Here is a 25,107-nt window from a genome sequence, read left to right as displayed (position 1 = left end):
CACGTTCATATATGTTGGATAAATATTAGAGGGATACCTTGGGAGCATAGGATCCCAGCCCCCAGCCAGACCGCACAGCCCAGGGTTAACATGCCAGGAAGATAAAAACCCCATAACCACTGGCTGTAAAAATCAGTAGAGCTTAGGGGAAGTGGAAGAAACTGCTGGATTTTTGGGAGACTCTGCTTAATAGTCTGCACGCATTTAGAACTTACACAGACCCGCCCCCTCTGGAATTCAGCATCAGGGCAATAGCTGGAAGGGCACCAGTTGCATACAGAGACTAAGGGTGTGACTGAAAACAGGGCTAGTGCCAGGAAAACCTCCAGAGGCCAGGTAGTAACACTGTCCCCTCTCCAAGCCCTCCCCTCACACACAGCCACAAAGCAGTGAAATGGGTTATCCTCCCCTTGGTGACCACCTAAGTCTCCGTCCCACACAAGTTACAGGTGCCTTTTCCACAACAGGCCACACTACTAAGACAGGGCGTCAAAGCAGCTCTACCTCATACACAGAAACAAACACAGGGAGGCTGCCACATTGAGGAGACAAAGAAATATGGCCCAAATGAAAGAACAGATCAAAACCCCAAAATCAGAACTAAATGAAACAGAGATAACCAACCTAACAGACCAGAGTTCAAAACACTGGTTATCAAGACACTTAACTCATTGAGTGTGGCAACAACATAAAAAAAGACCCAGGAGGAAATGAAGGTTGCATTAAGTGAAGGAAAGGAAAATCTACAAGGAACCAAAAATGAGGGGATGATGCCGAGATTCAAATCAATGATGTGGAACATCAAGAAGGAATGAGCATTCAATCAGAACAGCAAGAAGATAAAAGAATTAAAAAAAAAAAAAAGAGGATAGTATAACAAGCCTCTGGGACTACTTCAAGCATACCACATTAACATCCTAGGAGTGCCAGAAGCAGAAGTGAAAGAGCAATAAATTGAAAACTTATTTGAAAAAATAGAGAAAGAAAACTTACTTAATTTGGTGAAGGAAATAGACATACAAGTCTAGGAAGCACAGAGAATCCCAAAGAAGTTGAACCCAAAGGGGACCACACCAAGACACATCATAATTAAAATGCTGAAGGTTAAATATAAAAAGAGAATCTTAAAAGCAGCAAGAGAAAAGAAGATGGTTACCTACAAAGAAGTTCCCATTAGACTGTCAGCTGATATCTCAAAAGAAAATTTGCAGGCTAAAAGGGACTGGCAAGAAGAATTCAAAGTAATGAAAAGCAAGAACCTACAACCTGGATTACTCTTTCCAGCAAAGCTATCATTTAGAACGGAAGGGCAGATAAAAGTGCTTCCCCGGCAAGGTAAAGTGAAAGGAGTTCATCATCACTGAGCCATTATCACATGAAATGTTAAAGGGACTTATTTAACAAAAAGGAGAAGATCAAAATTATGAATATGAAAGGGCAACAAATTCACAATTATCAACAACTGAATCTAAAAATCAAACTCAGCAAACAAGCATAACAGGAACAGAATCATAGATATGGAGATCATTTGGAGGGTTATCAGCTGGGAGAGGAAGGGTAGAATGGGGGAAAAGGGGCAGGGATAAAGCAACATAATTGGTAAGTACAAAATAGACATGGGGAGATTAAGAACAGTATAGGAAATGGAGAAGCCAAAGAACTTATAGGCATGACCCACGGACATGATCTAAGGTGGGGACTGCTGGAGGCAGTGGGGTACTGGGCAGAGGGGGCAAAGTGAGAAAAATTGGGACCACTATAATAGCATAATTAATAAAATATATTTTTAAAATAAAGAAAAATAAAGTGATTCAAAATGATAAAATTAAAATCAAGATTATTCAAGGAAAAAAATCAAAATAAAGGTAGTAGTACATTTCTGCAAAAGCAGAACTTAGGACAATTTCATCATTTTCTTCAAAATGAAGATATTTATCCATCTCTGGCTAACAAAGTAACACACACACACAAGGGGAGACCCCAAAAAACCCGGAATTTATATAAAAGGTTGTGTATTTATTCTTACATGTTTAAACTTCAGTCACCTTCAAAGTGCTCTCTATTTGATGCAATACACCTACTGCGACTTCTTTCCACTGCTCAAAACAGTTTTTGATCTTGTCAAGTTTTGATACCTTTTACTGTTTTGTCGCTTTTTCGTGCCACCTCTTCCACATTGGCAAAATTCTCTTTGAGGACTTTTTTCATCCAGAGGAAAAACAATTTACTCAGGGCAAGATCAGGTGAATAGGGAGGGTGGGTCATGGGGGTCATGCCACTTTGGGTCAAAACAGTAAACACTCAGCACAGTTCGGGCAGGTGCGCTCATAAGTCACCCATAATGAAATGGGCAAATGCATTGTAAGACTTCAAAAATAATTCGCCGAAGCCAAACACAGCCTCTCACAACAATGCCAGTTGGCACACTGATACAGATGGGTTCCTAGAACACTCACCAAGCAGGGGAATCCTGTACTACAAGGGGCCCACCCTCCAGAAGATAATTCCAGTTTTTTGGGGGTCCCTCCCTTGTATACACTGCAAAAAAATTCAAAGAATAAAGAAAAAAGTGTGAAAGTTTGTGTGTTTATATCTTTTTCCAAATAATAATAATTTTATTTTAAAGCCTCAAAATATATGGAAGCATGAAACTCATTATTTAATCCAAACTACCTTATAAAACCTAACACCTGAGCCCTTCTAAATTGCTGTGTGAAAAATCATTATAAGCCCTGTTGTACAGATGAGGAAATTGAGTATTTATTTGGCCAAGTTCACATTATTAAGAAATGGCAGAATCAGGACGAAACTAGTGTTTCTGATCTGGGACTCTTTCTACCTACAGAATGCCTCCATAATTACAGCCATTTCTCCTTCAGAATCCACCAGAAATCTTCTCCTCAATCCAAACTGCTGAACCACACTCTACTCTGTCTCCTATCATCACTAGGTCAGTTACTGTTTATTCTCATTAAGCATTCTGTCTTCTATTTATCCTATTAGTTTCTTCCATACAACTGAATACATTATGGGCAAGAAAAATATATATTTGGAAATCTATCAAGATTATTACCTCAGATAGTTAAATAAAAACAACACTTCACTTTACATTTTAAGCAATTTATTCTCATATGTTTACCTAACTCAAGATACAATCCAAAAAACTACAGGTGAAAGAAAACCCCACTTGATAATCCAGTCAGGAAACATTAAAAATGGTACAGAAGTTTTATAAAGAAATTAAAGCTGCTGCAACTAAATTAATAAAATTGGTCTTCTAAGACGTATGACAACTGAGTGCTAAATTAAGTTGGTACAAAAGATAGACAAAAATCTACCAAGTTTGCAAATCATAGAAGCCATGAATTAAGCATGCCCCTACTTTTATTTAAACAGCATTAAATGGGATTTTATTGTATATCTTTATATGAAAGTGAAAGAAGGAGACAAAAATCGTCACAAAATATCCATGGCATATCTAAAAGTTTTTATACAGGTAATACTTGTTATTCCATTATATTGAATTTGTACACCTCCCAATAAATAACATTTAAAACAAAGGTATAACATTTATAACCTGAAGTGTTTACTTAGTAACAGATTTCCATTTCACTATTTACATATTAACTTTTTCTAATAAACTTCCAGATTCCAAAATGAAATGATATTTGTTAGAAGAAAAAATATAAAACTCTACCATGAATTTTGCAAACAAAAATACTAGTTGATAAAAATGATACTCACATCCTTAAAATAACGCTGTAATAATGAAAGCCTCACGTCATGAACTGCTGCACATGTATCCCAAGGGTAAATCTGCTCCTCTTCAGTGACAGGCAATGTTTTTGGCTCAATGTTGTCACGGCACTGCCCCAAAACTACATTAACATCAGAGATACGAGCTCATTAGATAACCATCGTACAGACCTGATTCACCACAGAAGCTGTTATTTACCATCAGCTTACACTAATTTTTGCACTATTAGAATATTTTAAAGATTCTACAAAAGTGCTATTCTAGCTTTCTAACTTCAAATATGATAATATTTAATTTTTTAAATGACATTAAATATGAGTATGAACTCTGGATGGATGGATTGATTGATGGAGGATGGTTTCCAAAGTCTGTCCATTGAAAAAGTCTAGAAGTTATGACATTCCAGTATCAATAAACTTCATTTCTAACTACACTGTCTCTCATGGAAAGGAGACAGAGATCCTTAGAGAAAAACCTCAGTGCAGGGTTGGAGAGAATGTCAGGATGAGCCTGAAATTTGTGTAATAAAGATCCAGGGTAATTGTAACACTGAGGGGGCAGGTCACAAGGACCTAAAGGATTTCTGACTGGTCAAATCTGAGAAAATTTCAGTACTGAAAAGAATTATAATGGTAACAGATAATACATTCATTGATTCAGACAAGAAACAACAAGTAAAAAGATAAAAGGATAGCTTATTAGAGTCTCAAATGTATCATCATCTTACAGATTACCTACCACCTTAACCAAGCGATCAAACTTCGCTGGCATCATCAATAACAGGACAAACTGTCACTATGAACTTCATGCTACAGAAGAACTGACTTAGACTCTTCAAAAATTTTTAAAGGGCTAGAGAAACTGTCCTAGATTAAAGGAAACGAACAAGAAATGGCAACTAAACACAATGCATGCTCTTTCCTTGGCTCTTGGATCAAGAAAAAAAAGCTTTGCTGTCAAATATATTATCGGGATAATTGAAAGAAGTTAAACATACAGTATTAGATGTTATTAATATTAAATTTCTTGGGTGCGATGATACTGTGGTTATATAAAAAATATCCTTGTTCTTAGGAGGTAGTCTAAAGTATTTAGGAATAAAATGTCATGAAGTCTGCCACTTTCTACTTAAGAGAGAGTAAATAAGAGAGGGAAAGAAAAATAAATATGACAATATTGTTAACTATTGGTGATTTTAAGTAAAAAGTGTTCAACTTCTCTGTAGATATAAAACTTCCCAATGAAAACTTGGGAAGAGAGGTATATGACAAAAGGAGAAAAACAAATACTATGGCTTTATACTTGTAAAACATCAAAGCATAAAAAAAGGGAGTGGGCATATAAACAAACAGCGTCATACATTATTATCAGAGTCAACAGAATGGGGAGAGCCATCCTTAGGGAAGGGAACACCAGGTATATCATTGCAGTCCCCAAGTTTTGAAGAGATTAATAGTAGCAGCAGAAAGAAGCAAGTAAATGCTAGAAACTACAATATAATTAATTATGCATGATATATAATTCTCTTAATACACTTCTGAATGGGTTTGCTAGGATTTCACCATGTCTTTATTTGGCTTTTGTACCAAGATAATGCTGGGCTCATAGGATAAGTTAAGAAGTGTTCCCTCCCTTTATTTCTTTTTTCTTTCCTTGGCAAGTCTGAGAAGAACTGTTGTTCATTATTTAAATGTTTGTTAGAACAATCAGGGAAGCTATCTGGTCCTGGGATTTATTTGTTGGGATGTTTCTGATTCTTGATTCAGTTTCTTCACTTATTTAAAGTCTGTTCAAATTTGCTATTTTTTTCTTTAATAGTTTTGGTAGTTTGTTTTCAGAACTTATCCATTTCATCTAGGACACCAAATTTGTTGACATAAAAGTATTCATAATATTCTCTTACAGTCTTTTTTATTTTTGTAAGGTCTGCAATAATATCCCCATTTATATTTCTGGTTTTAACTATTTGTGTGTTCCCCTTTTCTCTTGATCACTCTAGCTAAAAAATTTGTCAGTTTTGATATTGGCCTTTCTGATTCTCTCCAGAGTTTTCCTATTCTCTATTTCCTCTTTCTTTCTTCTAGTCCTTCTTTCTTTCCCTCTGGTAGCTTTGGGGTTAGCTTGTTCTTATTTTTCTAGTTCCTAAAAGTATAAAATTAGGTTATTGATTTGAGACCTTCTTTAATATAAGCATTTGCAGTTATAAATTTCCCTCTGTGCACTGTTTCCACCTCACCACACAAGGTTTGGTATATTGTGTTAATATTTTCATTTGTTTCAAAGTACCTTCTAATTTCATTTGTAATTTCTTCTTTGACCCACTGGTTGTTTATGTTATGTAATTTCCACATATTTGTAATTTTCTAATTTTTCTGCTGTTACTGATTTCTAGTTTCATTCATTACGGTCAGAGGAGATACTCTGGATGATTTCAGTCTTTGTAAATGTATTGAGACTTGTTTTATGGCCTAATACCTGGACTAATTTGGAGAATGTTTCCTGTACAATTAAGGAAACTATATTCTACCATTGTTAGATTGTATGTTCTATACAAGTGTTTTAGGTTTAATTGTTTCATAGCTTACTTGGTTTATTTGTTTTTTTACTCTTCTGTCTAGCTGCTCTATCCAACATTGAAAGTGGGATATTAAAGTCTCCAACTATCATTGTAAAACTAATTCTCCCTCCAATTCTATTTTTGCTTCAAATATTCTGGGCCTCTGCTGTTTGGTGTGTAGATGTTTACAACTGTTACGGCTTCTAACCCTAACTCTACCTCAAAATACTTCAGTGTGGGAGAGGATGGAGAGCATTCAGACAAATCCATCAAATTGTTTTAAAAAAAATTTTTTGTTAACTATATATTGACAAACATATTAGTCAGCAGACTGTTTGAAGAATGATAGCTTCTACAATAGTAGCTCAAGATATAAGGCGAAAGCTACCTGAATATGCCATATGCAATTAAAATATTTAAACTGACAATATTTCTAGGAGTAAAATGCTTCTAGATTTTAGAACAATTAAATTGCCAAAATGCTGATAATTAATTATATTGTAGTTTCTAGCATTTACTTGCTTCTTTCTGCTGCTACTAGATATTGGCCACATGGCATTGGTAACACACCACATCATTTTAAGGAAAAAGACTATAACATATAGAGATCTCTTTCTTAAAAAATTCTTCCAACACTCATGTCTAGAGAGATAACATAAAACCAGATTAAGAATCTTTGATATACAAATCTAAATTGATTCTTGCTACTTAGATCTATAATTATATCTAGGCAAATGTACAACTTCCATTCAATACAGGCATTTATTAAGCTGCTGTATAGACTTTGTCTCTAAAATGTTCCCACTGAAAAATTACTTTAATTTTACCTGAGGATGCTTGTAACAGCACAACCAATCCTGTAGGTCGGTCTTCAGAGGAGGGGCCACTCTGTCCACAAATAACACAGTCATATACTGCCTCAGAAACCTGTGGTTCTGCTGTGGTGATCTCCATAGGAATATCATTCTCAGGAGAATCTGAGAAGAAAAATCTCTTTTTAATGAAAGTATAAAAAAAAATTAAGTTCAAATAATTTTGAGCTTCCATACCAATAAAGTTATAAAGTAATAAAATTCTGGGGAAAAAACACCTTGCTAAAGTAAGATATTTACTCAGAAAAAGACAATAAAATGCAAAAAGTTGATATAATGAAAGACCTTAAATAACATATGATTAAACACTGCTGATATTGTATCATTCACATACAAAACTGAAAGCAAAAACAGAAAGGAAAAGACATTTTTATCAAAAAAAGCTTTAGGATATTATAATTTAAGGAAATTGTTTTAATTTTCTTTGAGGCACCTCATCATGGAAATTTGTAACATTGCAACTCTTGGAGGGGGAAATGGCAATATATACTAGGAGATAAAAGAGGAACAAACTATTTCTCCTTCACCTTCAGTTCTAGTGATTGGATCTTAGCAATAATAATTATCAATATGTTTATTTATGTAGGGAAATCATTTAAATATGACCATATATATTAATAAAGCAGAACTGCTATAGAAAATAACAGCAATCCTCGGATGATATGAGATTGATATCAGCAAGAAAATATTTAGTCAGGAATGATTTTCAGATAAAGACTTAAATTCACAAAGATTAGAGACTGTCCACAGTGGTGAAGAAATGAGTAGAGGGGATTGGGAAGACAGGAGAGCAGAAGTGATTTTTGACTGTTTAAAAGATACATATCTATATAAATATGCAAAAATATACAACAGAAATAGAAAAAGATGTCAAGTTCAGATATTTTTAATAGGAATGCATGCAGATAGATATATATTCTAATAGTTATTGAAAGTAACTGAGAGAAAAAGGGGCAGAAAGCTAAAATAAAACTTTGGATAATACCCTGTATTAATGGAAATAAAAAAGAAGCCGATAAAGAAATCAGAGGGAAAAAGTCAATAATATATAAATAGAATCAGAACAAGAAGTCTCAATGTCTATGAAAACAAGATTTATGAATCAAAATGAAAAGGAGATTTCAGAAGAATCTAAGGCCATTAAGATTTGATATGTGATTACTGTTTTTTAGAAAGAAAATTTTAGCACAGAAAAGAAAGGATGTGTCTGGCTGCTCCGAGGTTCAAATGAGAATAAATACCTGACTTAAAGTGGCATGAAGTAATTCAGTCTCACAGTCAGTGCCAAAGAAAGAGAATTTCATTAATTCTATCTCACTCACAAAAATAACTTTCCTTTTTTTATTCCTTTTTTCCCTATGTGGTGGTACAATCAACCTGAAAATTTCAAGGAAATCCTAATACTAAAATGAAATACTAAAGAAGCTGCTAAATCTCATTTTCTAAAGTTTTAAAATGTAAGGCTTGACAGTGCTAAAGGCATGAACATAAACTAGATGATAATTTTCATGCATAGTAATTTTTAATTTGAATTCTGACTGTAATAATTAAATAGTTTTTACTGTTCTTCAAGAAGATAAAAAGATCATGGTTTATTTCTTTAAGAAAAAGGAAATCCACTGCTTCTGTATATTGTATAATAAATAAAAATATATTATTGTTAATTTATGATTGATTCTATCATTCTGGTACGTTGTAATACAGATTCTCCTCTTACATTCTGTGTTCCATCCTGGGACCTCCAACCTCCTAAATGACTTTTTAAATTTGCATACATTAAGATTCTGTCTGTTGTAAAGTTCTGTGGGTTTTGACAAATGCATAATGTTATGTATCCAACTTTATATCATCATCATTCAGAATTATTTCACTGCTCTAAAAAAAATCCTCTGTGCTTTACCTATTTAGTCTACCACCACTCCCAACATTGGCAACAAATGATTTCTTTACTGTCTCTATAGCTTTGCCTTTTCCAAAAAGTCACACAATTGGAAATATACAGTATGTGGCCTTTTCAAACTGGCTACTTTCACTAAGCAATATGCATTTGAGATTCACCCATGTCTTGCATGATTTGATCGTTCATTCCTTTTTATTGCTGAATAGTGTTCCATTGCATGAGTGTACCACAGTTTGTTTATACTTCTACTGAAGGATATCTTGGCTACTTCCAGTTTTGAGTAATTATGAATAAAGTCTCTAAATTGTTAATGTGTAGATTTTTGTGTGGACATAAATTTTTTTAAAAAATGATGTTTTTATTTTTTTAATATTTTATTTATTGATTTTTAGAGAAAGGGAGGGAAAAGAGAGGGAAAGAAACATCAATGTGTGGTTGCTTCTCATGCGCCCCCAACTGGGGACCTGGCCCACAACCCAGGCATGTGCCCTGATTGGGAATCGAACCAGCGACCTTTTGGTTCTCAGGCCAGCGCTCAATCTACTGAGCCACACCAGCCAGGACTTGGACATAAATTTTTACATTAGCTGGGTAAACACCAAAAAGCATGATGACTGGGTCATATTGTACAACTAAGTTTAGCTTAACAGGAAAATGTCAAATTCCTAAACCAGAAAATTTCAAAAGAAATAATTCTTTGTACTTTTAACTGGCAATGCAAGGGAAAAATATCTGAGTTAATATCAGATTTGTATCCCTATAACTGGATTTTTAAAACTATTAATAGGTATTAAAACTATATAAGTACTTATCTTCACCAAGTGACTATGAAAGAGTAGATATACAGAGTGAGGCAAAAGTAGGTTTACAGTTGTTCATATGGAAAATAATACAATAATTAATAAATAAGAATACAACAGTAATCTGTTTCACATACTTACAACTGTAAACCTACTTTTGCCCTATCCTGTATGTAGTGAAATATCAATTTCAGAAATTAAGATTGGCTGTTTACTGAAGTGTTGTTAGTTATAGAAGAATAAAAAGCAAACAGACAGGCTGAAAATAAAGTGAATATCCAATAATAGAGACATGGTTGAGCAAATTACATCCTTATAGACTATTAGGAACTTTCCCTCACTTCCCTCAAACAAAACAAAACAAAAACAAAACAAAACAAAATCACTGAATTAGAGCAGTGGTTCTCAACTTTGGCTGCATATTAGAATCAGCTGGGAGCTTCCAAAAGATTCTTAGGCCTGAGCCACATTCCCAAATATTCTTCTTAAACTAATCTATAGTGGAGCCCAGGCACAAATATTCTTCTAAGGGGACTACAATGATTCTGAGTGCTGCCAAGGCTAAGAGCCACTGAATCAGTACTGCAGAAGACTTGGAGGTATTACTAAGGTAGAGAGCAAGGAAGGGTGATCCCAGTTGGTAAAGCAAACAATGACCAAAACCAAGGTAGGAAGGAAGGAAAGGAGGAAGGGAGGGAGGGGACGAGGGAAGGAGGTAGGGGGAGAAGGAAAGTGGGAGAACATCACATGAACAAAAAATTGTAGTACATTTGTATATGAGTATATCAATATAAAGAAAAGCACAAGAATATAACAAAGTTGTAGTCATGGGTCATAGAAGAAGAAAAATAACACAAGCTAAAAGCATTTATGTTAATCCCATGTGTGTAACACTGACGCATATACATGAACATGTGTGCATAATAAAATCTGGGATAAAAAGAAATCTGCATACACTGTTTGCAGGGACATTCATGATACATTGCTAAGTTAAAAAAAAAGCAAACTGCACATTAAGTACAGAATAATTTTATTTCCAGAAAAACAAATATGAACAAAATCCATTTGTATAATTTTATATGTATCAGTATGAAGCAAGAAAGCCTGTTTATAGTAGTTTATCCCAGGGATGAGATTTTAAAGGAAGGTAGGGAAAGATCTTTAACTTTGTTTTATAAAGTTTTATATAATATGTTAAACATATTATTGTGTTTTATGAAACAAGTAACCAAAACATAACTTTTATGTATGGGCTGTGTTTTTTAAAATACACCACATCAAAGATGACTGACTGACTTAAAATGACAGACATAGACCATCCCTCAAAATTGAACAAATTTATATTCAAAACAATCAATGTAAAAAGTATTCTATCCATCAGATCTCCATTCTAATTTCAGAGATAAGAAATTCACATCGTTCCTATTTAGTTGAGAGAATAAGAACTTCACAAGTTAACAGAGCAATTCAAAACTACAATAATTTATAAAACAGCATTTTTTACAACATGGACACAATAGCCACAGATACATAAGACCACATATGTACTATGTGCATTCCCAGGCCACAAGTAAACTGGTCCCACCTGAATGATGGCAAGGTCCACAACTCTGCCTGATTCCAAGAAAATTTAAAAACATAAAAAAGAGGCTAATTTATGATATAATTATACCCAAAACTTTCCAAAAGCTGCAAAAAGATGTTTCAGGAAATAAGACGCAGTTAAAGATGTAAAAATCATCTTTTTTTAAATAGGAATGTTAATTAAAACTAGAATCATGATACCATTTCTTTCACCTACTAGATTAGCAAAAACACTAAAGTTTACAACATATTCTAATGACAAAGATGTAGTTAATACTCTGACATACTGTTGGTAGGAATACAAAACATTACAACCCCTACCAAAACCTTTGGCAATACCCAGCAAAATTACATATGCTTTTACCCTTTGACCCAGCAATCTCACTTCTAAAAATCTATCTTACAGCTATGTTATCAAAATACAAAAAAAAATAGATGCACAAGGATATTCATTACAGTACTATTTGCAGAGCGAAGGAGTGAAAACAAACTAACGGTCTAATAATAAAAACCCATTTGAATAAACTATGAGGGAAAAAAAATCTACAAAATGGAATACCATATAGCTTTAAAAAAGGAATGAAGAATATCTTTATTCATCACACGGTAGACTCGCCAAGATATAATGTTGAGTGAAAAAAACAAGATAGAAGAAGTGTGCATAGTATATTATAATTTACCTAAGAAGAGGACACTGGGATATAACATTTTTATGCCTCCTTATTTTCATATATTTAAAATTTTCATTTATTTAGCTTTAGAGAGAGGGGAAGAGAGGGAGAAAAAGAAGGAGAGGACCATTCATGTGCCAGAAATACATCAATTGCTTGCTTCTTGCACACCCCCAACTGGGAACCTGGCCCACAACCCAGGCATGTACTCTGACTGGGAATTGAACTAGTGACCTTTTGGTTTGTAGGACAGTACTCAATCCACTGAGCCACACCATCCAGGACTATATTTTTATATATTTAAACATGTATATATTTATATCCCCACCACCCTTCTTAGTGGTAGTGCACGCGCATGCAAACACACACACACACACACACACACACACACACATACAAGGCATATTGTACATTGCTAAAAAATAAAAGGATAAACCTCAAAAAAATTAACAAAATAAGCAGCTCCCTCCATAACTAACAACAATAATAATCAACAAAAGCCTGATCTGTGCCAGCTGTTGCTCAGACTATCCCACTTTTCAAATGAAATCTTAAAGGATGGGTAATGTGGACAGATGCTATTCTACCTACTACCTACTACTAACTAGCTCCTTCTGCTAAAGCTGGCCTCAGTTTTTCTTTAGGAGAATCTCCCCCTCATTACCCACTTTCAAATCATATGATTTGGGTGGAGCTGACCCAATAATCAGGGCAAACTAACAGAATAACATCAAGGATTTTTTTAAAGTATATTTTATTGATTATGCTACTACAGTTGTCCCATAATTTTTTTTTACCCTGCGCCCGACTCTGCTGGAATCAATCAATCAATCATCAGGTCTATTAATTCTTACTCTGCAATTCTTCTCATATCTGCTTCTTTCTATCCCGAGGCTACTAACTTGGCCTGAAGGGGAGCTTAACTCTCCTTAGCATACTTCAAATATGGATAAAGCATGAAGAGCAGGCAAAGCTTACTGATTAATAGCCCAGGCTCCACCATTAACTGCTGTATAACCTCAGACCCATTACTTAATATAAGTTTAGGCATCTTTATCTGAAATAATGCCATCTATTTCATACATGCGGCAAGAGAAATAAGTTGGTAGAATGTGCCTAGCATAGTGCAGGGTAGACAGCTAAGACACAAAAATATATATTATCATTATCCCTCAAAATTGATACTCTTAGAAGACACAAAATAGAAAAGAAATTGTTCCTATAATATTTATAATACACAAAATTAGGGAAAAAAGCTAAAGTCCAATTACAAGGGATTATTAAGAAAATGATAGCTCTGGCTGGTGTGGCTCAGTGGGTTCAGTGTCAGCCTGGGAAAGGAAAGGTCGCCAGTTTGGTTCCTGGTCAGGGCACACACCTGGGCTGTGGAACAGGTCCCCAGCTGGGAGTGAGTGAGATGCAACCAATGTTTCTCTCCCTCTCTTTCTCCCTCCCTTATTTTAGATAATAAACATTTATTTTCTCTTTAAATAATAAATAAAATCTGTAAAAAAAAAAGTAAATTATAGAATAAAAATAATAGTAAGAGCCATAAACTAATTATGTTCCAAGCACTCTGTCCTGTTTTAAATGTACTAATACAGTCAATCTTCACAACAATCCTTCGAGGTAGGCAGTACAATAGGTACTCACTTAATGTCACCAATAGGTTATGTGACTTTAAGTGAAATGACACATAAGGATAACAATTCTACCATAGGCCAACTGATATAACCAAGAATTAAGTTTCTATACAATCTCATCAATGTTATAATAAAAATGACCTTGAATGAAAGGATGTTCTTTGAGGACCTGCTGTATAATAATCCTTTTTAACTGTGTGGAAACCAATGCAAAAAGAGGTTAAGTGAATCACCCCAGACAATGGGGTGGCTGAGAGATGAACCTCGGCAACAAGCTCCAGCGCCCCTCCGTGCGCATAACCACTTCACCACGCTGCCTGCACTGACGTACAGCCTTTAAAACTTAGAGCTGCTAGGAGCTTTAATAATTATAACATGGGGATATATTTATGCTACAATGTTGAGTAAAAAGTCAGGACAAAATTATTATTGTACAGTATCATCAGTGATATATGTGTTTTTTGATGGTAAGATTAGGGATAAAGTTTGTCCCTCCTTTATCTTTTCTGTACTGTATAGTTCTACAATTAAAACAAAGTATGTTTAATATCAGAAAATAATTTCCAAAATAAATTATTCAAATTAAGCATTTTAACTCTCATTTAAACCCAATTCTGTTGCATTTCAGCCATCTCTATGTGATAAAGTTTAATGGATCAAGGTTATAATTTAACATCTTGACTCCTACACCTTGATAGCTAGTCAAAATAAATAATGGGGATGAGAGATCAGGAGGAAAAAAATGGAAGGAAATACAGAGGTAAGTTTCTTCATGTAGAGAACTTGATAAGCACAGAGAAGCAGTGAACAACAAATTAATTAATAGCACTGTCACAGAGCAGGAATCTGTTGCATTGAGAGAGAAAAGCTTTTGTCCTTAAATTTTTAACTAATAAAATTATTTGATTAGAGGATTTGAAAAGTACTGGGTTATAAATTTGAAATACTCGCATGTTGTGTTACCAGAATAAAAACCTTCGGAGAACACCCCTCTTACACAAAGACAAAGGCAAAATAAGAAAGGAGCAACCATAGAATGTTTACATTCCTGCAACACTGGAAATAAGGTAAGAAGAAAAAGGAGTCTGACAACTGAAACAGTGGACTGGACTAAGATTAAATTGTATCTGTACTACTGCCAGGTAGTACTTCAGGTGTGGGCCCAGCTTCATGGGTTAATAACATTATACATAATGTCACATGCAAATGAAGCATATAGTGATTGGATGCAAGAGCCATGTGACTTTATAATTTTTATCTTGGGCCATGGATGAAAATGGAGTCTCAAATGGAGGTTCAGGGTCAAACAGATTTCCATGAAAAGAAATTGGGTTGTCAATAAAAGGAATGTATAAATCTGAATGGTCCAGGATCCCACTGGCATGGCCATGATTACCTAAATAAACCAAGTACTCGTGAACCTTTATTACCTCACCTGTCGCCACTGCAGCATGCAAGAACCGGGACTGGGCTCATTATCCTGATGGCTTCTGTCAATTGCCTTTGTTTGCTAGCAATCATGTCTGCCTGATCCCTCAATTGTTCTTCCTGTGCCCTGGCTACTGCCAAAAAAGGTCATACCTTTCAAAAAGTAGTAAGATTTAGGAGAGGGAGTCAATAACTTGCAGGCTAATAACAATTTAAACTTATGATCTTGACTATAACTGGTCCCTAAGCATTGTTTATCCATCTTTATACTTAGCCTTGGGGAGCAACATCTCCCACTTTCCTCAGCAACTATTCCAAAACTGTGGTTGCATTCTTTTCATTCAGCAGAACTCATGTTTTACATAACCCTGAAAACTAAAGCAACCAAGTGATTGATCACCTAAGCTTCCCATGTCCCTTAACCCCAATGAAACTTACCTCTATCTCCATTCACTCTTTCCTCCTTCCCTCCAGTCTCCTCAGGAAATGAGGTGGCCATTCTCCTATTCAAGAGAACACTACCTAGCCTCCTCTAGGTGCAATGCTTAATCAATTCCTCAGAAAACTATTTTGTTTTATCTCACTTGGGACGGGGAAGCAACAGATAAAAACAATTTCTAAAATTATTATTAACATTCCTTAGTTCCTAAAGTTGAAAACAAATAAACCAAACTGCACATCAAACTGGTTACATTACCTCCCCAAAACGGGACTGCTCTCAATGACTTCAGAACAGAGAACTTTGACTTGCTATACCCTTAGCAGGATACATTGAAGGACAAAATGATATGTCAGTAAATTTTAATTTTTTTAACTTAATTCAAATAATTTCATTGCTTAACTAATATCGAGGTTTATATTTTCAAGTTATTTTCTTTGTAGAAAATAAGTAATTTTCTTACATATACTATATTATGGTTGAATAGGGAAATATTCTCAATCCTAGGTCATGCATGCTGTGATATTTAGGAATAAAGTAACATGATGTCCAAAACCTACTTCTAAAGAGAGAGAAAACGAGGCAGTGCAAGAATAAAGAAAAAATGTTAATAAAGGCTACATTGCTTTGTGAGAATTTGCAATACTATTCTTTTACCTTTTCTGTACCACCTCCTACTGCTGCTCTTGCTCCTCCCACCATCCCCATATTCCAGTGGCCGTGTACACCAGGGCTGGTGCATGTGGAGAGGGGTGCACAGGGCATAGATACCAGGAGGCGTGGGTCATTGAGGGTCATCTTGGAGGATGACTATACTAGTTATCAAGGAAATCATAGGGAAAATTTTTCTCAGAGCATCAAAGATATAAATCTTCAGAATGAAAGGCCCATTAAGTACTAAGGAGAATGAAAAAAAGATTTATTTAGATATAAATCATAAAATTTCAGATCTCTAAGAATCAGACAATGTAAAACTGTCACAGAAAAGGGAAGAAAATGCTTCCTACAAAAAAATAAAAATCAAACTACCACCAGACTTCTCACCAAATGAACAGTCAAAGACAAGTGAGTATTGCTTAACAGTTATAAGAGAAAAAGTGTATCAACCCAGAATTCTACATGTATCCAAATGAATGAATTAGCATGAGAGCAAACTAAGGTCCCATCCAGAAATATAAAGAATCAGAAGATTAGCCCTCCACATAAGCATTATTAGGAATATACTTGAGGCTGCACTCCAATAAAATATGACAGAGAGAGAGAGAGAGAGATGATGTATGATGCAGGAAACTCCAGATCAACCCCAGGGGAAGCAAATCCCAAGACAATGGCTGTACAGCATGCCAATGAATCAAAGGGACCAGACAGGAACAGAGTAACAAGCAAAGGACAGTATCATTGAGTGAGTAGAATAATAGAGATATCATAAAAATACATTAGTTAAGAAAAAAGGGCAGTTGGAAACTTCAGGAAAAACAAAAGACAATATAACAAAGTAACAGCCCAAATAGAAATGGGTAAAGGGTGGTATGGTTTTAGCAATTGCTAGAGACTATAAGAAAAGAGGCTACATATATACTAAATACAATCTCCTTAAAGTGGTCTAGAGGTAAGGCCACAGGACCCAAAAAAAGTAAACACATCCCATCACACTACTTAGTTAGCCCTGTACTCAACAACATTCAAAAAGTCATATTAATTGTTTTCAACTTTTAGAGTCAACCTTTAGATGAAAGACTTGACGGCAACTGCAAAACAACATGCTAGCAACCTTGACAATGTAAAACTAAACAAGTAACTCATTGATAAAAAGTAGAAGACAGTGATGAGGAAAGCAAAAATAAAAAAGAAGTGCTTAATAGTTCATTTTATATAAAGGGGTATGAAGAAACTGGTTAAAGATACAATTAATAGATATAATTACATTTATTATGTAAAAAAACAAAAATGTAATTATCAATATTTGGAAAGGAGAAGTAAAAGAAGAAGAGATGGAGAAAGGGAAAGTAGTGTCAGTGGACTAAATTCTCACTTTCATATAAGACAGTCAACTGATATAAGTTAATCCAAAAAAAGAGAATTAAAGTATTCTTTACAACAAAGTTATGTCGAACATATCTCCACTGTTGATGTTAAGAAGATACTATGCTAAGTCTGGACTGACCCTCTCTCCACACCTCTTCTGGACATCGGTTATGTGTGCTTATGTGCAAAAAAGTGCATGAGAATGTATATGCATGTTTGGATGAACCTGTGTGTATATAATTCAACTAAATGCCTAACTTTATTTTCTTTCAGAATTTTTGTCTAAAAACATCATTGGAATGCAAGAAATACCGTATTTTGCCATGTATAATGCACACCCATGTTTTTCAACCAAACTTTCAGGAATAAAATCTTTTGTTTCAATTTTGTTATTTAATCATTTATCTATTTATATTTAGATACTTGGTGTTTTTATTATAAAAGAATTTTAGCATTTATTTTTTAACATATTATGGTACAAGAAATTTTATGTAACAATTAATTACAAAACATAAGAACATTTACTAGGTATTTCAGGTACTGCCCGTGTAGAATGCATATCCTTATTTTTCCCTCAAAAATTTGGGCAAAAAAAAGTGTGCATCAATACACAGCAAAATACAGTAGTCAGAAAGGGGAGTATCCTGGTTAACAGAAGACAGTGATTAATTGAGATTTAATCTATGTCTCCACTGTTTGTAAAAGATTACTCAAATCAACCCAGCAGCATACAGAAAAATGGCACTGCTTCTCATTGTGCAAATGTTAATGCTAATGCAAATGAAGTGAGAAGTGCACCTGATTTTAAGTAACACTGAAGGGTGGCAGGAGAAGGCACTATCTGTGTTTTAAAACTGTTTTAAACATCTTAGGATAATTTCTCACACACACACACACACACACACACTAAGTAAATGGACACTGGGGAACCTCATAAATCTAAAAAAGAATTTAACAGATGATAACAGTGAGAAGACACAGTACTGCTACCATCAGGAAGCACTTTCTAACTGCAGCTACTCAGCCACAGAAATGGACAACCTATAATAAGGGTCTGATCTTCCATTATTCCATTGTTTATATAAAGACCAGAAATCATTTGTCTGTAATGTTTAAAACTGGTGGAAGATTAGGCTAAATAATGCCTAAGATAACAACTGTAATTATGAGAGTTCTAAATTAACCAATTTTGACTTACCAACATCCATCGCAGTTTCCATGAAGCTTTTCTGTCGTGAAGCAAACTCTGCAAGTAATTTTTGCTGCCTCTCTCTCGCCTTTTGTCTCCTAGATTAAACAGAAATAAAATGATAAGTACCAAACATGCTGAAGACTTATCTATTATCTATCTCTCAGGAGTATATACTGTATGAAAAGGCCTTGGTACGTGGTTGAGCACAACATGAACTGTATATTAAATTTCATGTAAGGTTGTCCTTAAAGGGTTCCACTGCTTTTTTTTTTTAAATCCTCTCCCAAGGATTTATTTAGTGATTTGAGAGAGAGGAAGAGAGAGGGAGAGAAAGATGAGGAGAGTGAAGTGGAATGGGGAGGGAGGAGAAACATCGATTGGCTGCCTCCTGTATGCACCCCATCTGGGGATCGAACGCACAACCTAGGTATGCAACCTGACCAGGGATAGAACCCAAAAACTTTTGGTGTATGGGACAATATTCCAACTAACTGACCCACCTGGCCAGGGCAGGATTCCACTGCTTTAAAATGGTTTGATAACCGGTTGGGGTGTGGTTGGGGTATATATGGGAGGTAACCATTCAGTGTTTCTCTCTCACATTGATCTCTCTGTCTCTCTCTCTCTCTCTCCCCCTGCCCCCCACTCCCGTCATCAACAGAAACATGTACTTGGGTGAGGGGTTTTTTAAAAAATAGTTTGAAAATCACTGCCTTAAAGATAAAAATAAAATCCAAAATTTATTTTAAAATGTGAAATAATTAAAATAGAATATTTGGATTTCCAGTACCACAATTTCCTAGGCATATGTCAATTGGTAGCATGAACTAGAAATGTCTCTTTAGCAAGGAACCAAAAATTTAACTTTAGGAACAAATAAGAGCAAACTGATTGCTAGAAGAAGCTATGGTGTTTAGTTATGAACAGAATCTAAAAGATAAGAAGAGTCAGATTTACTCTCAGCAACAGATCTATCTTAATAGAGAATGAACACAAACCAGGAAGTTTCCCAGCTTCTACTAGAAAAACTCCAAGTTCAGTTTATTTTGTTTAAAGTAAAAGTATATGAAAGAGTCTCAAATATAACATAAAGAATAAAACTATATTCCAAATCTTAGCATGAATATTCCTTTGGATTAATTCACTATATTATATTTATTATTAATCCCTTATTTACTTCCAAAGAATGTTTTAATTTGAGGCTGGTTAAAAAAAAAAGTACAACAGGACTATACATAAGAATAAGAAAATAAAAGCAAAGTAATAAAGTAAGAAGACAGGCTTTCCTAGATTTGGGAATTCTAACAATATTAGCGAGCATAAAACTTTACCCTCAGCAAGGAAAGATTCAAATAGTCATTTAAAACAAGAGAGGGAGAGGGATAAGAAAAAGATTAAAAGATGAGTTAAATATTAACTCATTGCAAGAGACAAACTTTTTATTTACACAAAACTCAAAATGGGATTTATCATAGCCCATGATACAAAGGACACTAAAAACATAATGAATGGAGTATACTATTGCAATTTCTTTTAATCACTATTTTTATATACCTATCGTATAAGAGTCAAAGTATTAAACTGAGATTCTATGAAGTCACTTCTATGAAACCTAAAATAATTCTTCTATTAATCTGAAATGATTCAAGTATATAGAATGGAGAATTTAGAAGAATGGAATGCTAATAGTAATTTTTAGAGTATTCACACATCTGCTCCCAGCCAATTAATGGAGATAATCACAAATACCTATAAAGTCAAGTGCTGTAAGAAGCTACATATTTATGCCAATAATGTTCAAAAGATTTGTAACACTCCTTTTTCTAACATTTACTTTAAGTTAGGGTCATGTAAGAAAACTCACTTTATTATTTTATAACTACAACTCATATGTTTTATATTGTTTCTGAGCTAAAATATTATCCAGGCCAATCCTCACCTTATTAATCAAACTTATTGACTATTTCAAAAAAGTCAAATCCATTCCTACCCTTTCTTCCTTTCCTGAACATGGAGGATGGCAACAGTGGCCTAGCACAGGGTATCAAAATCCAACATCTTGGCACAGGAGGGCATTCTTGTGTGGTAAGATTACAAGAAATAGGTTACATAAAAGGAAATTGATCAAAAAAGTAATACATATTGAGGATTATAGGTGCCAAGTATCTCACCGTGGGAAAGAGTAAAGCAATTTACTCTGAAATGGTCCAAACAGTTCTTTGTACAATCCTTACAATATTTCTATAAGTTTGAATTTTCTTCAAAATAAAAAGATCTTAAAAATTAAATCCATCCTTAAAAGGGAAAGATTTGCCAGCACAGAAGAAATGGGAATAAACAGCAATATGCTGCTCATGCTCAAAGCATTCTACGAGACCTCCAAAAATGCAATATTTAACAATAGATTCGACAGGATTGTATGTTTGGTCTCTGATATCACTACTTTGTAAATTTGTAAGTTTTAGTATGTTTCTTTAATTAAAACACTCAGTTATGCCACTTTACAGCTTGCCTTTAACCATGTGTATATACATTTACATTTAGATTATATCCATAAGAGAATATTTAAAAAAACATACCTATGTATCAAACATAAGAAAACCTCAAATGCAACTGCTTGACACTAGTATTAAAATGCATTTCTATTTTGCAAGAACCACGTGAGCCCGAAAGTCTATAAGCTCTATAATAATAGCTGTCTCCTTGTAAGACTGAGCAGAGAGAGAACCCAGTCACGCTGTGTCTAGACTTGGACGTACGTAAACAGTGAATCAATAAGTGGGTGTTGCTTTAAGCTGCTAAAAAAAAATGCACATCTATACTAGCTTTCTATGATTTCCAGAAAAGAAGTGTCATTGTTATTTTTCCCTTGTGAATTTGGTCTTAATTTAGGTTATTCCTTTCTAAAATCGGGCATAGATATGAATAAAGACATAAATAAGATCTGGCAGATTCAGTGCAACTCAAGGACTTTCCATTATCCCAGAGGCAGAGACACTGAGGTCACATAATGTTACACCATCCAAGGTTTCCTATTTGTATCTTGTTTTCCAGGGAGTTAATCTATTGTAAAAGTGATGCCACGTTTGTCTATAGGTGAGGTACTGGGAATGGATCATCATTAAGTATTTATGAACTATTCAGCCTTTACTATGAAACTTAATCCCAAATTCAAAATAAATTAAGAAAAGATAATGTGGGAAGCATAGTGAAAGTCAACGTGATTCATATTAATCCTTAGGCGTCTGCTACAGAATTAGTTTCAAGTCCTTGTCAATATCATCACTGCTCAAAGGAAACGAAGTCTATTACAAAGAAAGCCTTAAACTTTTTTTAGAATATTATTTATTACAACGGCATTAGAGCTTTTGTAAAAATAGCATCTGAACAATGTCCTCCAATATCACTTCTATTATGAGTAATAATCACAAAGTACCTTTAACCAAATAAAGTAAACTTTGACTTACTGAATATGTTTATATTCCTTTAAAAAAAAAATCACTCTGTAACCAAAAGATCACTAATTTAGAAGAGGTTAACAAAAATTAAAATTTAATTTATTTTAACCTTTTGATTTTATCAGGTTTATCAAATTCTATAAAGTTACTAATTCAAAATTAATGAACTGTCAACTAAATTGTTATTTATAACAATTCCTATTATAAAGCATTACATAAATAACTCTCCTAAATATTTAATATACTAAAGCCTTTTGTGTATACTTGTAACACAAATTATCTGTAACGAAATCACATCAGCAATAAAGAACAACTATATATGTGACTAAAACGGCTCCTGATACAGATGACCTCCTAACTGTAAGATTAAATGGGACAGCCAATCTTATCTGAACTTTTGCAGCATTTAACAATCTTGGTAAGTCTCTTCCTTTCTGAACCTCCTCATGCCTTCTCTACTGCCACTCTCCGAAGGTTTCCTCCTACTCCGCTCTTTTTAGTCACTTTTGTAGGTACTCCTTCCTCAGTCACTCCCTTTAATGTTTTTTTCCTTGAGTCCTACATCAAGTGTTCTCATCCCTTTACTGTACACACATTTCCATATACAAGGCTTTAATTATTTCCTATGTGCCCAAATGTGTAGCTATAGCTCAGAATTCTCCCCTGCGTCTCAAATTTGTTTAACTGGACATCTTCACCTGGATATCCCCCTTAAACTTGGTAAGGCCCAAAACTGAGCGTATCAATTTTACAGCTAAGCCTGAGCAGTAAAAAGAAACATCATCCAAGAAAGATTTTTACCATTATCTTGGTAAAAAGAAACATCATCCAAGAAAGATTGTTTTAATTTATAAATATCATGATTTAACAACAAATTAAAAGCAACCTAAACTTCCAAAAGCTAGAGCCATAAGTATGTTTTAAAACACCTATAAGTGGAACCTAATCAACAAAACAAGCAAGCAAGCAAAATATAACCAGAGACACTGAAATAAAGAACAAACCGACAGTAACCAGAGGGGAGGGAGGAGGAGGATAGCGAGGGGTGGGAAAGAAGGAGAAGGGTCGTCAGGGAACACGTATAAAGGATGGATGGACAAAGCCGAAGTGGGTAGGATTGAGGGTGGGGCAGGGGAGAGCGGTGGTGGGAAAATGGAGACAACTGTACTTGAACAACAATTAAAAAAAGACATTAAAAAATTACTTGTTTAATAATTAGTGATCGTACATTGGAAAGATTGGAAAGGACCAAAAGGAACTAAAACAATCAGATTTTTATTTTGAGATATATTTAAAATATATTTTTTTAAAGTTTTCTGTTCTCATTTAAAGTTGAGTGGATAAAGGTTTTTGAAAACAGTAGGAGAATTATTATATCCCCATAGTAATAATAGAAGTAGCGATTTTTCCACAGGGACCTACAAGTCTAAGGCAGTAATTTAATGCTGAGGTCAGAAACTTGTGTCTTCTCACCTTTACCTAAAGCACACTGCTCTTATAAGCACCAGCTGTGTTTGGTTCCTTTTACGATATCTTACAAACCAATCAGCGGTGATTACAGCTGCTAAACACCCAGGTGATTAGCCTCAACGGCCAATAAGAAAAGCCATATCAAATCTTGAACGGTACCATTCATGCTTAAAACATTAAAAATTAAAAATTACCTTTCTTCTTTGTCCAATGTTTTTTTCTCTGCTGCGGTGATTTTTTTGGGTGGTACAGGAGGGGTCACTTTTCTACAAATCTCTTCAATGATGCGTTTGTTCATTCTGCTTTGCAATGCAGCTTTTAGTAAAATTCTTTCTACTGCAGTTATACCATCTCCATGACTATACTTAGGAATTTCTGGTTGAATTAAAATTTCTATGTCATCAAGCCAAGGAGGATAGTAGGAGTTTTGTTTTCCTGAGAGTTTGTGGTGAAGTTTAATGAGCAAAGACAATATGCTTTCTTTAATTTCCAAAATAGCTGTAGTTAACTGTGGAGCTGAACCAGGAGCAGCCCATTTATTTGAAGTTTTGGGACGAACCACCTGATTTGCTTCACTGCTACTGCGATTGATGATCTCCTGGAACTTCTTCCTACGCTCTGCTACTAAGCTGAAAACTTGAGCTGTACCAGAATTCTACCATTAAGAAAAGAGAAAGAAAGAAATTAAAAGAAGTTATTCCATGTTAAGTTTAAAAACATATTAGTACTACTCTTTCCAAAGGGAATGTTCAATAGATTTTCTCTTTAAGGAAATCTGACCCTTCACCTCTCTTCCTCAAATATACTTAGTCCCACTCAATCTGAAAATAACAATGAGGAGAAAGATTATAAAAAATAACACCTCTTTTGCAACCTCCTGGGCTTATCTACCAGAGAAAATAGATAAAGCTTGAGTAGCATCTATAGTTATATTAAAGAGGAATCATAAACTAAGTTCCTCTCTGTTTAAAGGAAGAAAAGCTCTTCTACTCAACATTCATCCAGAATACTATATTAACTTTTAGAAAACTGCTATATTTTTCAGGTAAAGGGCAAGTCAAGGAACATGAATAGAGGACTCACAGGCACGGACAGCGGGGTGGGGACTGACTGTGGGAGTGGGGTGGGGGGATGGGGGGAGCAATGGGGGAAAATGGGGACACCTGTAACTGAACAACAATAAAAAATAATTAAAAAAGAAGAAAAAGTGCTAAAATACAAAAAAATTATAAATTAATTTTTTCTAAGTTAATCTGAACTGCTAACTTTATTTTTAAGAAACTTCTAAAGTTTGAAAATTACTTCTAATAT

The 25,107-nt window shown here is 34.5% G+C and overlaps 1 protein-coding gene across 4 annotated transcripts in view; it reads right to left on the bottom strand.

Annotated features, from left to right (window-relative positions):
- The window catches only part of UBR3 (ubiquitin protein ligase E3 component n-recognin 3), a 196,267-nt gene that overhangs the window by 63,456 nt on the left and 107,704 nt on the right, over positions 1-25,107 (bottom strand). For all 4 annotated transcript variants that reach the window (XM_054562480.1, XM_054562481.1, XM_054562482.1 and 1 more), the window contains 4 exons: positions 23,991-24,451; positions 18,875-18,963; positions 7,142-7,291; positions 3,745-3,878 (listed from right to left, as the gene is read on the bottom strand). In XM_054562480.1, coding sequence (XP_054418455.1) covers positions 3,745-3,878; positions 7,142-7,291; positions 18,875-18,963; positions 23,991-24,451 — 834 coding nt within the window. The remainder of the gene's footprint in view (positions 1-3,744; positions 3,879-7,141; positions 7,292-18,874; positions 18,964-23,990; positions 24,452-25,107) is intronic.

Source organism: Pteronotus mesoamericanus, unplaced genomic scaffold (assembly GCF_021234165.1).
Source record: "Pteronotus mesoamericanus isolate MK-2021 breed Mesoamerican mustached bat unplaced genomic scaffold, CSHL_Meso_final scaffold_651, whole genome shotgun sequence".
Classification (NCBI taxonomy): Eukaryota; Metazoa; Chordata; class Mammalia; order Chiroptera; family Mormoopidae; genus Pteronotus; species Pteronotus mesoamericanus.
This window is presented reverse-complemented; position numbering and strand designations above follow the sequence as displayed.